This window comes from Hipposideros armiger, unplaced genomic scaffold (assembly GCF_001890085.2).
Source record: "Hipposideros armiger isolate ML-2016 unplaced genomic scaffold, ASM189008v1 scaffold_1884, whole genome shotgun sequence".
In the NCBI taxonomy this organism is placed as follows: Eukaryota; Metazoa; Chordata; class Mammalia; order Chiroptera; family Hipposideridae; genus Hipposideros; species Hipposideros armiger.
In genome coordinates this window covers 41,878-60,387 of record NW_017733234.1, presented here as the reverse complement: position 1 = coordinate 60,387, position 18,510 = coordinate 41,878, and the positions used below count along the sequence as shown (strand labels likewise).

General features: G+C 37.4%; 1 protein-coding gene and 1 pseudogene across 2 annotated transcripts in view; one reads left to right on the top strand and one right to left on the bottom strand.

Moving 5' to 3' along the window:
* LYPLA1 (lysophospholipase 1) overlaps positions 1–18,510 on the top strand; it is a 30,998-nt gene extending 12,488 nt beyond the window's left edge. Inside the window, exons 5-10 of one of the 2 annotated variants that reach the window (XR_002122975.1) lie at positions 704–774; positions 3,401–3,474; positions 5,545–5,646; positions 14,021–14,197; positions 17,591–17,717; positions 17,835–18,437. Coding sequence is in view for 1 of the 2 variants with exons in the window: in XM_019634758.1 (XP_019490303.1) it covers positions 704–774; positions 3,401–3,474; positions 5,545–5,646; positions 14,021–14,197; positions 17,835–17,888 (478 nt within the window). In the remaining variant the exon portion in view is untranslated. Of the gene's footprint in view, positions 1–703; positions 775–3,400; positions 3,475–5,544; positions 5,647–14,020; positions 14,198–17,590; positions 17,718–17,834 lie in introns of both variants that reach the window. The other variant, XM_019634758.1, reaches the window with a different exon arrangement.
* On the bottom strand, positions 14,697–16,310 carry LOC109378340 (60S ribosomal protein L27a pseudogene; annotated as a pseudogene).

The window sequence follows — 18,510 nt, the reverse complement described above, 5'->3', positions numbered from 1 at the left end:
GTGGTTACCAGAGGGTCAGAGGGGGAGAGAAGTGGTAGATAAAGATAAAAGGGGATCAAATATATGGTGATGGAAGGAGAACTGACTCTGGGTGGTGAATGCACAATGTGATATATAGATGATGTGTTACAGAATTGTACACCTGAAACCTATGTAACTTTGCTAACAATTGTCACCCCAATAAACTTTAATTTTTTAAAAAAATTTTAAAAAAGTAGAAAGGGCCAAAGGAAGGCTTCCCTTCGTCTCTGGTTTGAGACATCTGTAATACCTGATGAAAAAGTTTTTTAGAACATGAATAGAGATTAGTAGCTCTATTCCATTGTATTCACTTATGCATTAGAAAGGGAAATGAGTGGCTGGAATTTATTACAAACTTAGGAGTGTGGGTTGAGATTCCTGCTTGGGTGCAAGATTGGACTAGATAATTTCTTAAATATTCTTACCCTAAAATTATGTGTCATTGTGACTTTTTAACATTAGAATCTGTCTAGTTGGGAAGAAAGGCATTTATAGAATGTCAGATTCACATGTTTAAGTTAATTATTTGGACTCTGTAGACATTTTGAGTTTCATGTTGTAGAGAATACATTTGGTCAGCATTTGTTGTCCCAACTACTACGAATTTAGTAAAACATACTTACCAAGAGTAGATATTCTTAGAATCAAATGAATTTTTTTAAGGTTTTGCCTTATTTTCCAGGTTTGATATTATTGGGCTTTCACCAGATTCACAGGAAGATGAACATGGAATTAAACAGGCAGCAGAAAATGGTAAATACAGAAAAGTTTTGTAATATATAATGAAAATTATATTATTAATTTTAGCATGGTATTAATAATAGATGCCACTGACTGAACACTTAGCTATTAAACTAGGTAATTCTTATAAATCATCTCATTGAACACTCCTGTGACTTGAGTATTAGCTCTACTTTACAATATTTCCAAAGTCTAGTCTCTGGTTAGTATTCCATGTTCCCTTATGAACAGGATAATTCCATTTACTTTTTAGGTGAAAGCATACAGAACACGGACTTATTGGGAGAAATCTGGGTTAAGAAAATGTAAAGAAGCATCCTTTTACATATATGTAGTGAAATATTTACAAATAGACAATGTGATGACTGGGATTGACTGCAGAATGCTCTAGGTGGTGATACAGCAGTCACTGATGAAACTAGCCGGGCTCTGAATTGATAATTGCAGAAGTGAGGTAATGTGTACCCAGGGAGTCATTGCACATTATTTTAGCTTAAAACCCCCAAACCAGTAGGATCCTTTTAAGAAATATTTTTTAAAATCTTTTTTTAGGACTTTTAATAACTTTTTAAAACAGGGAAGGAGATGCATTCAAAACACATTGGAGGGGCCGGCCGAGTGGCGCGATGGTTAAGAACTGGCTTGGGACACCAGAGGGCCCCGGTTCGGATCCCACATATGAGGGCCAGTGACACTGCCCTCCACAGCTAAGATGATGACCAACAGCTCAACCTGGAGCTGGGCTGCCATGAGTCGCCAGCGACGGCGTAGGCTGCAGCCCCTGCTGCAGTGGGTTGCCATGGGCTACCGTATGTAGCAAGCAGCCAGCGTGAATGGCCAGCAGCCGCAGTGAGCGGCCGTCTAGAAGCCGGCGACTGATCTGCCTCGCCAGGGAAGAGCGCAATGATGGTGCCAACTTGGGCCAGTGAAGCAACGTCCTCCACAACTAGATTGAAGAACAAAACGACAGCAACTTGTCTGTTCCCCTTCCCCCAATTCCCCAGCACTGTTCCCATCCCTCCAATTCCCCAATTAAAAAAAATCTTTAAAAAAAACCACATTGGATATTTAGGAATGTCAAACCAAAAACACTGACTGTTAAGATCATCAAAAAGTAGATCAAAGCCAGAATCCTAGAGCTAGGATTTTGTCAAAAAAAAAAAAAAAAAGGTGACAAAAATACATATTGGGTATGGGAATGAGTTGTTAGACACTGTGGAAGATACGAACTGGGCTTTGTGTAGGTAGGCCTGGTGAGTTCCAGAATAAAAAGTTCTGTCCCAATGATAGAGTTGGCCTATGACATACTTGCCATTTCTTTCCTCTCCGAGGTGATGTATTATCAGAGAGAATTAGGTTCAGACTCAGCTGTGAAAGAAAGAAGTCTCTGTTTGAGGGCTGAGAAACTGTTACTGAATAAAGAAGTGAGTGCTCAGGTTAGGTCCAGGGAGCATGGTAGTGCCCTTGCCCTTATGCAGAAGGTTACTGAAATTAGATCCTACTACTCCACAACTGACTGCTGTCATTGTAGTTTGTTAACTTTATCTCAGCTGTTGATGTAACCATGGGGAGTAAAGGTTTGTGAAACTGAGGGAAAATAGTCCTAACAGCTCCCGGGCTGGCTAGCAGCTAACATTCATAATGCCCCCACCACAGCCTTCCCTCCACAGAGCTGGGCTGTTTCTGCCAGTTCTACATCTCCTTTCCGACTGAGGTTGTGCAGTCTTCCCCTAAATAAATCCCTTATATTTCTCAACAGTTCTTTTATTTATTAAGCCCTCTCTACTGTTCTAAACCCTTTCTCCTATGCCCTAATCAGGGTACCCCTACCTTTTCATATTAATGCTAACTTAGAACTAAACTTTATATAAAAACAAAACAATTTTTAATTTGGGCATTTGGGTTTTTTTTTTTCAGTGTTCTAATAATAAAAGCAGATTTTTGGTTTTTGATAAAAAGGAAATAAAAAGTTGGAAATTTTAATCTTAAAAAATGAAACTCTTGCGTATATGTTAAAAATGAAAGAAGATAAATTTGTAAAAAGTGCAGTTATTCCAAAAACTCAGAGGCTATAAAAAAAGAGGAAAGTTTAGGAGTTATCAAATATTAATGTTTAATGATGTGTGCCAAAGTGTTTTGCAGAAAAAGAACTCATTTGATTTGTTCCCATAATACTGGCTATAGGAAAATTTAATACTGTGTTTAAAAAAAAAATACAATGAACTGTTGAAATAATGGTAAATTGCAAACCATGTAATCTGCTTTAACCACATACAATTTAAAAATCACAACTTTTAGTGACAAATGCCTATGGTTCATTGAAGAGAGAGAAATATAAAATGTATATGAGCAGAATTGACCATAGATAAAATAATATCCATACATTGATGAAAGGACTATTGTTTATAAATTATATAACAAGAAACAATTGAACAGTTTAAGTAGCACCTGCAAAATCTGAGTTTTATAATGAAAATACATTCTAATTTTGTATTTTAATAGAGTGCTTCAAGTTTTTCTCTTGTTTTGACCTTTTTAATATACTTTATGCTTCTCTGTCATTAATGCTTTTCTATTTAAATTGTATCAATGGCTTTAACTTTGAAAGTATTGGTGATTTAACGTTCCTGTTTTTTAGTAAAAGCTTTGATAGAGCAAGAGGTGAAGAATGGCATTCCTTCAAACAGAATTATTTTGGGAGGATTTTCTCAGGTAAGATAAAGTTTGGGTGGATGTCAGTACCATCAGTATATTTATCTAGAAGTCTGTGGTTTCAATCCTTTTATATGGAGGAGTCCTTTTTTTAGAAGATGTTATAGAATCTGATATATTACATACCTTTAATGCTGCATTAAGTCCAAATGGACTAGAAATAATTATTAAGAGAATACTTTATACTCTTTTGCTTTTCTAGTTTTCTCTCTTTAGCAACAGGCTTTACCTTATAGATTACATCTTGAAAATGAGTTTATTAAGTACATTGATTGGAACCTGGAATGTTAACACTATGTATCCCTTTAAACAAAACTCTAATTTAAATACAGGTATAAGCCCCTATCTATGAGGAGACTACTAATAGGAACAGTAAGGTAGAAGACAAGAGAATTTCTTCCCACTTTTTGTAACAGATTCCCACTGGTTGAGACCTTCAGATTCCCCTGCAATCCATGTGGGGCGAGATCAGAGTAGGGCCTCCCACAAAGCAAACCACATGCTGGGGGGCACTGGTCCCACTGGAGGCTCAGGGGAGACCTGTCTGTGTGGTGCTGTGCTAGCCTGGGGGAGGGGCAATGCAGTCAACGTGTGTTGCTTCTCTTACCCTTCTAGTGCAGCCTGCGTGGCTCTGTGGTGCCTCAGCCTCACTCTTGTATTCTAGGATTCTCTCAGAGGTTGTCTGATTCTTGAATAGTTGTTAGTTGTTCTTGTGATGGGAAGCGAAGTCAGGAATGACCTATGCTGATGTCGCTCTATCCTATTCCCTCTTTTTATCATGTAAAGTAGGTTTTAGATACAGATATGTGGTGTTTATTTTGGTATTTTCTCTTTCTGTACTTTTCTTCTACCTTCTATGCTTTTTATATATGCACAGTTACCTCATGTTGATATTATGTCTTTATTTCAGCTTATCACCTGTTTGTCATGTCACCCATCCCCAAACTGCTATAGCTTCAAATCTGTAAATCTTCTAAATCATTAATTTAGTGTCAGACAACCTGCCTTAGGGCAATGTCAGAATTAGGGAATTATTTAAAAGTTATAATTCAGTAGAAAGGTAGGTTTATACAACACAGTAAAAAGATATGTTATTGATTTCGTATTTGAAATTCACAGATAATAGTATTACACATTGTGATGTAAGTATAGGTAGAAAAATGAACGCTGTATTCAAATAGGAAGTGAACATAGGAGTCTGTGTATTTGATATTTGTTGATCACAGTTTACAGAAACCAACTCCTAATACCTTAAGCAAGAAAAAGTTATGAGTCTCTGGGATCATATTAAGGAAACCAAGGACAAGGTTAAAGCAAGGCCTCCAGAAATAGCTAGGACTTGGAAAGCCATCAGGACCTTCTCTCCATTTTCATCTCTGCTTCTCTGCTCATCTGTTTTGCTTGCTGCCGTTGGCTATCTCAGCTTGTATAGCTTATATATACAAGCATTTCTAGTTCTTGAGTTTACATGTTCCAGCTGCGCAAAGAGACAGACAGTCACTGAATCCCAATATCAAAATCCTGGGAAGAAAGAACATGACTATCTTGAATGAGATGGGATCTCATGTCTTCATGTGGCCCAGTGATCCATGGGCAAGGTCAGAGTGATGTGGCATCTAGATGACTGATGGGAATGCAGTTCCCAGAATTCAGGGTGTTGTGAGCTGGGTAGGCAGATACTTTAAAGGTGTCTGCTACATAGTCATTATCTTGAATTCCTGTTTTGGAAAATAATACCAATTTAAGGGGAGATTTGATTGTATACCTAACACTTTTCAGAGAAAATTATAACTATAAATTCAGAATGTTCCTAAGGCAGTCGTGAGTGCAGCAGTTAACTCTACTGTTAACTATGTCTTGACTGACTGGGTAGTCACAATGTTTTCACAGTGGTCAGTGTAGAGAACCATGTGGTTTAGGACACTATGGGGTGGATATTGTTTGCCTGATTTGATTTGACATCAGCCATCCAGTTTCCTCTTTTTATGGACATTGTTAATAACAAGAAATCTCTTAAGTTGCTGTTAGCAGAGGATGTGTTCCATTGACTTTCCCTGCTTGTCTTTCCAGGGAGGAGCTTTATCTTTATATACTGCTCTTACCACACAGCAGAAACTGGCAGGTGTCACGGCTCTCAGTTGCTGGCTTCCACTGCGGACTTCGTTTCCACAGGTAGCCTGATTAATTAAACAACATTAAATTACTGAGATAGGAGGTAGCAGACAATGTTGGGGAAAGAGTAATTTTTTAAAAAGAAACTTTATTTTTAGAACAGCTTTAGGTTTCCAGCAAAATTGAGCAAAAAGTACAGAAAGTTCCCATATGCCCACTGTCTCCATACATGTACAGCCCTCCTTCCACTGTTGACATCCTGCAGCCCAGTGGCACATTCTTACAATCGATGAACCTACACTGACACATCTTTGTCACCCAAGGCCCATATTTTACATCAGTCATCCTTTTTCTAAAACAATTTTCTTAGACTTTTGAGACATATTACTAGGCCTTATGGGTACACTACATTGTCTTCATTGTGGATTGCATAAATAAGTCCTATTATCAAACCTTATATTTGAAGTACTTGATACATTTTAAGATAATTTATGTACACAAGCATGGCTGAGATATCCGTGCATTGAATCATCTGAAGGTGGGCAAATTGGGTGAGCAGGGGAGGAGGGAAGGGAGAAGTGTGGGCTGCAGGCCACAGCCACAGTCCAGAGCTCACTGCAGTCTCAGGAGAGGGAAGAATCCAGGCTGCAGGTGCACTCCCTGTGGTCCAGAGTCCTGCCTGAGTTATCAGCATATAATATGGCTGAACCCAGCATTTGGGGCAGAGACCTCAGAATAAAGACTGAATACAGAAGGATGATTTAAACCCTCATTGCCAGGCAGAAAACAGAAAACAAAGACACAAAGCCTGCCAATTTCCCCCCACCTCCCCAGAGATCACCCCACCCCCAACCTTCCAGTGTTAGAAGCAGACTCTTGAAGAAACGGTAGCAGTGGCACATTAAAGAACAGAATAACTACAACCCTGAGAACTGGAGCTGTGGTCTCGCCACCACAAATGCACATTCTGGCTATAGGGAAAGAGCTGTAGAGGCGAGACAGCTGTGGACCAGTAGTCACCATTGCTCAGGCACAAACGCACCAGCTGCCTCTCACAGCCCACTTCACCCCTCCCTTACTGGGTGGATCCCTGCTGGGCAACCAAAACCACTGAGACACACAGTCTCTGCATTGGTCTGCAGGGGCATGCCGCATTGGGATTTCAGAAGCTCAGATCTCTATCGCCCTCCATATCCTCCCACAGAGGCATTGCCGTGACACCCAGGTAACCTGCTCACAGAGGAGAAGCCCATCTTCCATTGTGTGAGAAGCCAGATCAATGCAAGAGAAAATAAAATGCTACAGCATGAGATAAATTAAAAGGCGGTGAAAATATTTATTAGGAGAGAAAATAAAACATTCCAGCAAGACCTACTGGAAAGAAAAAGAAAGACCTCTTCATATCAACTTGCTGCAGAACCCATTCCTGTAGATGCCTAGGAAGAGAAATAATAATTCATTAATTGCCATGAATAACCAAGGTATACAAGGCATCTCACAAAGGAAATGAAAACTCTCCAGAAAATGAATTTTAAAACATGGAAATATGTGACTTAAATGACAGAGAAATCAAGATTGCAGTTCTGAAAATACTCAACGCGATGCAAGAAAATACAGGAAGTTTAATGAACGCAGAAACAATTAAACAAAATGAATATTTTACCAAAGAGATTGAGACTTTAAAAAAGAACCAAATAGAAATTCTGGAGATGAAGAACTCAGTAAAAGAAACGAAGAATAAAATAGCCAGCTTAGGTAATAGAGCTCATCAGGTGGAGGAAAGAATTTGTGATATTGAAGATAGAAATCTGGAAATGACACAGATGGAAGACAAGAGAGACTTGAGAGTTAAAAGAAATGAAACAACTGTATAAAAACTTTCTGACTGCATTAGAAAGAGCAACATAAGAATAATGGGTATACCAGAAAGAGAAGGGAACAGAGAGTATATTCAAACAAATAGTCTACAAGAACTTCCCAAACCTGTTGAAAGAACTGAATCCTCGAATCCAAGAAACAAACAGTACACCTAATTACCTCAATCCCAACAGGTCTTCTTCAAGGGGCATTGTATTGAAGCTGTCAAAAATTAATGACAAAGAACGAATCCTTAAGGCAGCCAGGGGGGGGGAAAGCAGCAACCTGTATAAAAGAAAGCCCATTTGACTATCATGAGACTTTTCAGCAGAAACTCTACAAGCCAGGAAGGAGTGGAATAAAATATTCAAACTGTTGAAAGAGAGAAATTATGAGCCAAGAATAATATATCCAGCAAAGATATCTGTTAGATATGAAGGAGAAATAAAGACCTTTCCACACATACAGAAGCTGAGGGAATTTTCTAACACACAACCTGCATTGCAGGAAACACTGAAGGAAGCTATTCAACCTGACACAAAAATCCAAAAGAATACAAAACCATGAGCAACATTATGACCAGACAGACAGAAGGAGGAAATGGCAACCCCTAAACAAAATAGGGAACTATACACTTACACATAACATAAAAGGTAAAGAAAATAAAAACATTAAAAAAAAAGGAAAAAGACAATTTGCTACCGCAACTCAGAAATCAACTCACAGCATAAGTAGAGATAATTCGTGATAACAAAGACATAAAAGGGGAGAGAGTAAAGTAGATAAGAATCATGCTCCAGAAAAAGGACTACTGTATATACGAAACTTTCTTTTACATAACTTTCTTTTTACATAAACAATGGTAACCACTCAAAAGGAATCCAGAACTGAGATATATAACATAAAAAAAAAGAAACAGAGGGAAAAAAATCATAGAATATTCACCACATTAAAATAACAGCAACAAAAAGGCAAAGAAACAGTGGAGACAGCAAGATACTAGAAAACAAAAGACAAAATGGTTATAGGAAATCTTCATAGATCAGTAATCACCGTACATGTAAGTAGACTGAACTCACCAAGAAAAGGCACAGTAGCAAACTGGATAAAAAAACAAAACCCAACCATATGCTGCCTTCAAGAGATGCATCTCAGCTGTAAGGACAAATGCAGACTCAAAGTGAAAGCGTGGAAATTGATACTCTAAGCAAATAATGTCCAGAGAAAAGTGGGTGTAGCCATACTGATACCAGATGAAACATACTTCAGGATAAAAAGGGTAACAAGAGACAAAGATAGACATTTCATAATGATAAAGGGGACAATACAACAAAAAAAAGTAACACTTATCCATATATACTCATATGCCGCCAATCAGGGAGCACCAAAATATACAAAGCAACTACTAACAGAACTAAAGGGAGAAATTGTTCCAAACAATAACAGTAGGGGACCTAAATACATCATTGATAGCTAGGGATAGATCATCCAAACAGAAAATAAACAAGGAAATATCAGCCCTAAATGACACATTAGACCAAATGGACATAATTGACATTGATAGAGTACTTCACCCTAGAACACCAGACTATACATTCTTTTCTAGTGTACAAGTAACATTTTTATGTTATTTAGGTCCCCTACTGTAATTGTTTGGACCATATGTTGGGACATAAAACTAGCCTCAGCAAATTTAAGAAGATTGAAATTATACCAATATATTCTCTGATCACAAGGTTTTGAAATTGGATATCAACTGCAAAAAGAAAGTAGGATAAGCCACAAATATATGGAGATTAAACAACATGCTTTTAAAGAATGACTGGGTCAGGGAAGAAATAAGAGTAGAGATCAAAAGATACATAGAAACAAATGAGGATGAAAATACATCCTATCAAAATTATTGGGATGCAGCAAAAGCAGTAATAAGAGGAAAATTTATATCATTACAGGCCTATCTCATGAAACAAGAAAAATCCCAGATAAACAGCCTAACATTACACCTTAAAAGAACTAGAAAAAGAAGAACAAATGAAACCCAAAGTCAGCAGAAAGGAAATAATAAAAATCAGAGCAGAACTAAATGAAATAGAGAACAAAAAGATAATAGAAAAAATTAATGTAATAAAGAGTTCTTTATTGAAAAAGATTAATAACATTGACAAACCCTTAGCTAGACCCACTAAGATACAAAGAGAAAACACACAAAATCAGAAATGAAACAGAAGTTACCACAGTTACTACAGAAATACAAAGGATCACACAAGAATAATATTGTTACTGCAATCTTGATTGTTCTTGCCAACACAGTGAAAAATCAAAGGTCAGCAAGCTGATTAGTATGCAAGCAGGGTTTATTAGTGATACGTCGTCAAGGAAGAGAAAGGGTCTAGCCGAGGTGGGAGAGAGAGACACCTACAGAGTGGGAAAGAGAGGCATAGGCAAGGTTGGGGGTGGAGAGAAAGAGATGGGGATACCGGGGGCAAGAGAGCAAGAGAGAGAGAGAGAGATCTGCCCCTTATCCCAAGAACTTAAGAGTTTGCTGGGTGGGGTGAGGGAGTTACGTGTTGATTTGGTGGGAAAAGGTGGTGTAGTGTTCTTCCATGGGAGGGCGTGACCTCCTGAGATGGTGGAGGTCTGTTGATTCAGATCTTTATCTTGCTTCAGACCACCAGTTGTTATCTGTTGTTGTAAACACAGATACATGATGGGAGGCAGTTAATCAAAACTATTAATGAGCTTTTTCTGTAGTCACTGTGGACCCCCTCCCACCCCACCTCCTCCTCCTTTTTCTACCTTCTACCTAACACTATGAAGGACTATATGTTACCAAATTAAATAACCTGGAGGAAATGGACAAGTTCTTAGAAACATATAGCCTTCCTAGAATGAATCACGAAGAACTGGAAAATCTAAAGAAAACGATCAATGGTAAGGAAGTTGAATCAGTCATCCAGAACCTTCCGAAAAGAAAAAGTCCAGGACCAGTGAATTCTACCAAATATTCAAAGAGGGTCTAAGTCCTGTCCTCCTCAAACTCTTCCAAAAAATTGAAGAAGAGGCAACACTTTCTAACACATTTTATGAGGCCAACATTACCCTGATACAAAAATGGTAAGGATAACACACAAAAATTATAGACCAATATCTCTGATGAATACAGATGCAAAAATCCTAAACAAAATTCTAACAAATCGAATACAAAGATGCATTAAAAAGATACATCGTGATCAATGCTGTTCATTCCAGGGACACAAGCATCATTCAACGTATGTAAATCGATCAATGTGATACATCACATAAACAAAATAAAAGATAAAAATCATATAATTATATCAATAGATGCAAAAAAAGCATTTGAGAAGATACAACATCCATCCATGATTAAAACACTTAATAAAATGGGTGTAGAAGGAAAATACCGTAACATAATAAAGGCCATATGACAACCCTCAGCTAATAATTATAATTAATGGTGAAAAACTGAAGCCCTTCGCTCTACATTCAGGAACAAGACAGGGTTACCCCCAGCACTGCTGTTATTCAACATAGTATTAGAAGTCCTACTCAGAGCAATCAGGCAAGAAAAAGAAATAAAAGGCATCCGAATTGAGAATGAAGAAGTTCAATTGTAACTTTTTGCTGGTGACATGATTCTTTATACAGAAAACCCTAAAGACTCCACCACAAAGCTATTAGAAACAATAAACAAATACAGTAAAGTTGCCCGCTACAAAATCAATGTACAAAAATCCAAGGCATTCGTATATACTAACAATGAAATTTCAGAAGAAGAAATAAAAAAGTCAATTTCTTTTGCAATTGCAACAAAAAGAATAAAATACCTAGGAATAAACTTAACAAAGGCTGTGAAGGATCTATACACTGAAAATTATAAGACATTTTTAAAAGGAATTGAAGAAGACACAAAGAAATGAAAAGACATTCCATGTTCATGGATTGGAAGCATCAACACAGTTAAAATGGCCACATTACCCAAAGCAACATACAGATTTAAGGCAATCCCCATCAAAATCCCAATGGCATTTTTTAAAGAAATAGAACAAAAAATTATCAGATTTGTATGGAACCACAAAATACCCCGAATAGCCAAAGCAATCCTAAGAAAAAAGAATAATGCTGGACGTATCACACTCCCTGACTTCAGCTTGTACTACAGGGCAACAATAATCAAAACAGCATGGTATTGGCAGAAAAACAGACACATAGACTAACAGAATAGAATTGAAAATGCAGAAATAAACCCACATAAATATGGACAGATAGTTTTTGACAAAGTAACCAAAAGCGTAAAATGGAGAAAAGAAAGCCTCTTCAATAAACGGTGCTGGGAGAACTGGGAAGGCACGTGCCGAAGAATGAAACTAGACTGCTTATTGTCACCATGTACCAAAATTAACTCAATGAATCAAAGCCCTAAACATAAGACCTGAACAATAAACTGCATAGAAGAAAACATAGGTGCTAAACTTATGGACCTTAGGTTCAAAGAGGATTTTATGAATTTGACCCCAAAGGCAAGGGAAGCAAAAGCTAAAATGAATGAATGGGCCTATATGAAACTAAAAGGCTTCTTCACAGCAAAAGAAACCATCAACAAAACAAAGAGACAACCAACCGAATATGAGAAGATATTTGCAAAGAACACCTTTGATAAGGGGCTAATATCTAAAATATATAAGGAACCTATACAACTCAACATCAAAAAGACAAACAGTCCAATTAAAAAATGGGCAGAGGACATGAACAGAAACTCTCCCAAGAAGACATACAAACAGCCAACAAATGTATGAAAAAATGCTCAACTTCACTAGCTATTATGGAAATGCAAATTAAAACCACAACGAGATATCACCTCATACCTGTTAGAATGGCTATTATTAACATGACAAATTATTATTATATAAATAACAAGTGTTGGAGAGGCTGTGGAGAAAAAGTAACGCTAGTACACTGTTGGTGGGAATGCAGATTGGTGCAGCTGCCATGGAAAGCAGTGTGGAGATTCCTCAAAAAATGAAGAATAGAGGGCCGGCCGAGTGGCTCAGTTGGTTAAGAGCTCGCTCAAGAGTTTGAGCTCTGAGCAACAGCGGTTCGAGTCCAGCCTGAGCTGAGCAGCCACTGAGCTGCCAACAGGTAGCAGGATGGCTCAGCTAAAAAAAAAAAAAAAAAAAGAATAGAATTACCATATGACCTAGCAATTCCTTTCCTGGGTATCTCCCCCCAAAAAACCTGAAAACATTTATCTGTAAAGATATTTGTACTCCAGTGTTCATTGCAGCATTATTTACAGTGGCCAAGACATGGAAAGAACCAAAGTGTCCTTTGATAGATGATTGGATAAATAAGATGTGGTATAGTCCTCCACAACTAGACTGAAGAACGAAAGGATAGCTTCTTGTCTGATCCCCTTCCCCACTTCCCCAATGCTGTTCCCTCCTGCCCAATTCCCCGATAAAAATCTTAAAAAAAAAAAAAGATGTGGCATATATACATAATGGAATACTACTCTGCCATAAGAAAAGATGAAATAGTGCCATTTGTGACAACATGAATGGATCTTGACTTGAGGTTATTATGCTAAGCAAAAAGAGTCAGACAGAAGAAGTTGAGAATCATATGAGTTCACTCATATGTGAGGTATAAAACTGAAAGCAACAAATGAGGAAGACAAAGAAACAAAAACTCATAGACACAGACAACAGTTTAGTGATTACCAGAGTGTGGGGAGGAGAGGGAATGATAGAAGAGGGTAAAGAGGGTCAAATATATGGTAATGGATGGAGAACTGACTCTCTGGGTGGTGGGCACAGAAGGTGATATATTGATGATGTATTATAGAATTGTACACTTGAAATCTATGTAATTTTACAATGCACTGTCACCCCAATAAATTTAATTTAAAAAAGAAATAAGTCCTATTGTCATAAATCTTATATTGGAAGTATTTGATACTTTTTAAGATATTTATAAAATTATAGGTGTTTTTTACAAATAGAAATAATTTTGACTTTCAGTATGCTTATTGTGTAATAGAAGAATCCCATATAAAATATAATTTCTAAGCACTCAACTGTGTAAAGCAATATATAGTATATACATGGGAGTTGTAGATGTTATTTTCAAATTATTCTTTAAATGTAGTGTTTTTTCTTGTTACTATATATAATAGTAACTCTTTGGTGTCTTGCACATAGTAAGTGCTGTTTATTAACCATCTTATTTAAATCAAATAACAGCTGAAAAAACATGGTCCAGCTAAAACATACCTCTCATTTCAGGACAATGTGAACATATAAGAAATAATTAAGATACAATGTGCTTCAAGGAACCAATTCACTGGGAAAGCATATATGACAGGGTAATCATATGTTCTATAAAAGTTTAAATAAAGAGATGTGGAGAGCATAGGGATGGAAATAATTTTATTTCTGTTGCCAAATATAACCTATAATGTAATTAATAACATGTTGTATGTGCATATCTATCTACATTTTTAATGCTCTATACATTTGAATGAATAATACTAGTTTTGTTGTGGTTTTTCTTTTTGCAGGGTCCTATCAGTGGCGTTAATAGAGATATTGCTATTCTTCAGTGCCATGGAGATTGTGACCCTTTAGTTCCCCTAATGTTTGGTTCTCTTACTGTGGAAAAGCTAAAAACATTGGTAAATCCAGCCAATGTAACCTTCAAAACCTATGAAGGCATGATGCACAGTTCGAGTCAACAGGTAAATGTTAAGAAGCAATGGTTATAGAGACATAATTTGCAACTTTTTTACATGTGATATTTTTAAGATAACACTTCACTCTCAGGGCTTTAAAGGAATTAATGAATTCACACTGATAGGTTAGCAGGACTTAGATCAAAGTTTATTCAATTTAATTCAAACATTCACTGATTTTCTGTTACATGGCAAGCATTGTATGAAAACTTTAAGGAGTGGCCAGTTAGCTCAGGTGGTTAGAGTGCAGGCTCATAACACCAAGGTTGCCGATTCGATTCCCACATGGGCCAAGGAGCTGTGCCCTCCACAGCTAGATTGAAGACAACTACTTGACTGGGAGCTGATGGGTCCTGAAAAAACACCCTCCACAACTAGATTGAAACAACTACTTGACTTGGAGTTGATGGGTCCTGGAAAACACACTGTTCCCTAATAAAATTTCTCTTAAAAAAATGTTTTTTTTAATTTAAAAGAGATTTGTTAAAATTAAATTTTTAATAGGGAAGGATATATATATATACAAGTAACTATAGAAACTAGAATGTGATATGTGTTATATTAGAAATTTTTAAAATGTTGTTTGGAAAACTGAGGAGAGGGTGATACATTTTTATCTTAGGAGGCACTGAGATCATGATGAAAGAACTAGATTTTGAACACTGGGTAAGATTTGGATACCAAGTGTGCAGAGAAAGGACAGTAGAACAGGAAAAGAAAGCTGTCTAGTTGGGCCGTGGTCTTATGAAAAGCTAGGTATCATAGAACAGAGATAGAGGAGAGATTAGACTTTAGAGAGCTTTTATGTTGTGCTGAGGATGGACTTGTTCTGTAGGCAGCAGAAAGCAATTCACATTTTTTTATCAAAGCAAGATGTAATCTAATCTACATTCTGGAAACAAGTGAAGCATAATCCAGTAGGCTTTAGTGACTAATTCTATGGAATAGGAAAGAAGGAAGTATAACATCAAAAGAGGCCTTAGATTTCTAACTCAGATGACTTAACACGATGCCATTCATAAAGTAGGTATAAGTAACATTTTTAGGGTAACAGGAAGGAATAAATATGGAGTTTTGTGAACATAGATTGATGTGCCCCCATGATATCAGGATTGGATGTTAGAAATACTTGTCTGAAGCTCAAGCCTGTAATAGAGACTTAGAATAATTACCAATATTATTGATCAGTGAACAATTAGCATGGGAGAATATCATGAGAAAAAAAGCCAAGGGATAGAACTTTGGGGGAATTAAAAGGAGTTAGGTGTTGAATGACAGTTACGGAGGAGAGAATTTTAGTGGGAGGGAACTATCCCATAGTTGAGAGAATGATTACGGTAGGCCAGGAAGAAACTCCAACAGTCAGCCACCTGTGACCTTGGCATTTGGGAAGACACAGCAATGGATTGTATGTAATAGACAGGGAAATGAAAAGACTTTTATCAAGCTACCAGGACACAGGCTCCTCCGACACCCTTAATCTTCTCAGCTCTTCTGCTGAAGAATTTGGCCTTAAGATGACAGGCTGCTTTGGGAGCTTTCCCTTCCTCAGAACTTTGTAGTAAGTAGCCCAGTCACACCACGTCAATGGTAGGAGTAGCTCCAGACTTGTTTCTGGCAGCATTTACCCATGTCTGCTCACAGACCAAAATCCACAGTTTCTCAAGGTTGACAGTTGGGCAGTAGCTCTGGTTCCTCTTTAAGTGGTAATGCCTCATACCAACTTTCCCAAAGTAACCTGGGTATTTGTGAAAGTTGATCCTGTGGTGATGCATGCCACCAGCATAACCTCAGCCTCCTGGGTTCTTGCCAATGTGGCCATGGTCGTGGTTCACATGGCACCAAAACTTCTGGGTCTTCCTCAGTCTGGATGGCATGTTGGCAGTCAAGATGAAAGAATTGAAAAGACTTTAAAGACAGGTTTTGGTAAAGGGGGAGAAGAGTAGGAAGGTTCTTCTTAATAGGATGGGAGAAAGAGCCCTATGAGTGAGAAGGAGGGAGGGAGATGATGCGAAAAAGAGAAGATAATTGATAGGGGAAAGCCTCAGAGCAGCGGTTCTCAACCTTTCACAGGGGTCGCCTAAGACCATCGGAAGACACATATGCAGATACGCCCACATACGAGTACCCGGCGACCCCTGTGAAAGGGTCGTTCGACCCCCAAAGGGATTGCGACCCACAGGTTGAGAACCACTGCCTTAGAGGGATCATATAACATAATTAAGTTCTGCAATGGGTAGTGGTTGCCTTAAAAGAGGAGAAAAGCACTTTTTAATGAAGATAAAAGAGGATGGATGAATGTAAACAAGGATTGTTGAGGTACAGAAGAGAGCCATTGAGAGCTCACGTTAGATCCTCTCAATTTGAAAAGTAAAGTAATAAGAATGAAGGAGGTCTGGATAGATTTGAGGCTTGAAAAGGCCTAGAATAAAAATTGATGGCTAAACATTGAGGCAGTCCAAGTTAACATTGTTTTGCAGCTGCTCAACCTGGCTAAATCTTTTGCTTTAAGGGCAGAGAAAGCAGGTAGTAATATGATTTATGCAGAAAGACAAGGGGGCCTGAGATTCTAGGTTGTTATTGAGAATATAGTTGAAACTGTCATGAGGTATTGAATGCCAGAAAGGGAGGTGGGCTGGCATTCTGCGCATCCAGAAGGGACTGAAGGTCTAGAGCAGTGGATTTCCAAGTTGGCGTTGCTTTACAAGGACCCAGGAGCTTAGTAAACGTACAGACAGATGCCCAAACTCAGCAATTCTGAGGTTGAAGTGAGGCATCTTTGTATGGAGTTTTTAAAATAAAAGCTCCATAGATGATTCTTTTGTATGATCACATTGAAAGACACTGGACTGAAGGATTAGAAGCAGAAAGTGACAAGAGATAGAACAGTAGGATGTGGTGTCACAGGAAACTTACAGGACTTAGAGTGCTGTGAAATAGATCACTTGTTCTGTGGCTTTCTTTTCTGAGTGACTATAAGGTTGAAGTTTCTGCATTGCTAATTTGTGGGTCTGTAAGGCTAAGTCTTGAAATACTACAGATGATAGGAAGAAATAAATACGTTTGGGAGAAGTGGGAAAACTGAGCAAGATGCAGGAGTCTTCTACAAAACTTTTTTCTATAATAAATATTTGGTATATTCATATCTTTCCAGGCCTGTCTTAGGTACATGCTCTCTTTCAAATGGTTGGTTATATGTAAATCCTTATGAAGTGCACAAAATATTTTATGCTATGGATTTAGCATTTCATTCTCATTAGAGAACATTAAATGCTAGGCTTTTCCATGGATACATAGTTGACAGTAATCATATACTTCCTGAGACTTCTTCGGTATAGATATTGTCACTTCTAAATCCCCTTTATTCCCCTTACCCCCATGTTTTATTTGTTCAAATAGCAAAATGCAGACCATTTTCATGGGACTAGATAACAGATGGGAGCTATTGTGGAATGTACAATAATAATAATCAGGAAATGTTCTGAAATTTTTACTGGAGCCTCATATCTCTGTTACAACTTATATTGTAAGTAGTAAAACTGGTTTCACCTTACCTATGCACACCACTGATTTAGTTAGTGGTATTTTAGTTGGGATTTAATTTCTGATTTGTGTAACTGTTAAATCACTTTATTTCAAACAGGAAATGATGGATATCAAGCAATTCATTGATAAACTCCTACCTCCAGTTGATTGACATCAGTAAGGGGCCTTGTGTAGAAGTACATACCAGCCTCATTGTAGTAGAGTATAACTTTTTCTTGTGCCCTACCTTGAAACTTGTAATGTTCGCAATGTTTTGCAAATATACACCAATGACAGAGACTGAGTAATGTCTCCTCATGGGAAATTTATGATCTTTTAAGTTTCTATATATGTATTTGTATAATATGATCCAGAATATACTAGTATTAAAATAGGTGAAGCAGCTAGCTTCTTTTTCCCAAATGTGATTCAGCAAAATAATAAAATACTGCAACGAGACTTTTTATTACATCATTTGAAAATTACTAGTATGGTTAATGAAATCTTGTTCAGGTATAAACGAGCAGTTAAGATATAAATAATTTATGAATGCTGTGACTTAGTCTGTGGACTTATTCCAAAATTACTTAGTCACCATGCAGTGTCTGTATTTTTATATATGTATTCATATATGCTTAATGATTATAATATATAAGAATTATTCCTAACAATAGGGATAATGCTTCTAAGTGTCAATAAAGAGTATTATTGCTCTCTTCAATTAATGGCCCTTTTATTTGGGGGAATCAGGCTTTTTTTTCTGTTATAATTTCTCAATATTCTTTTTTCCTCTC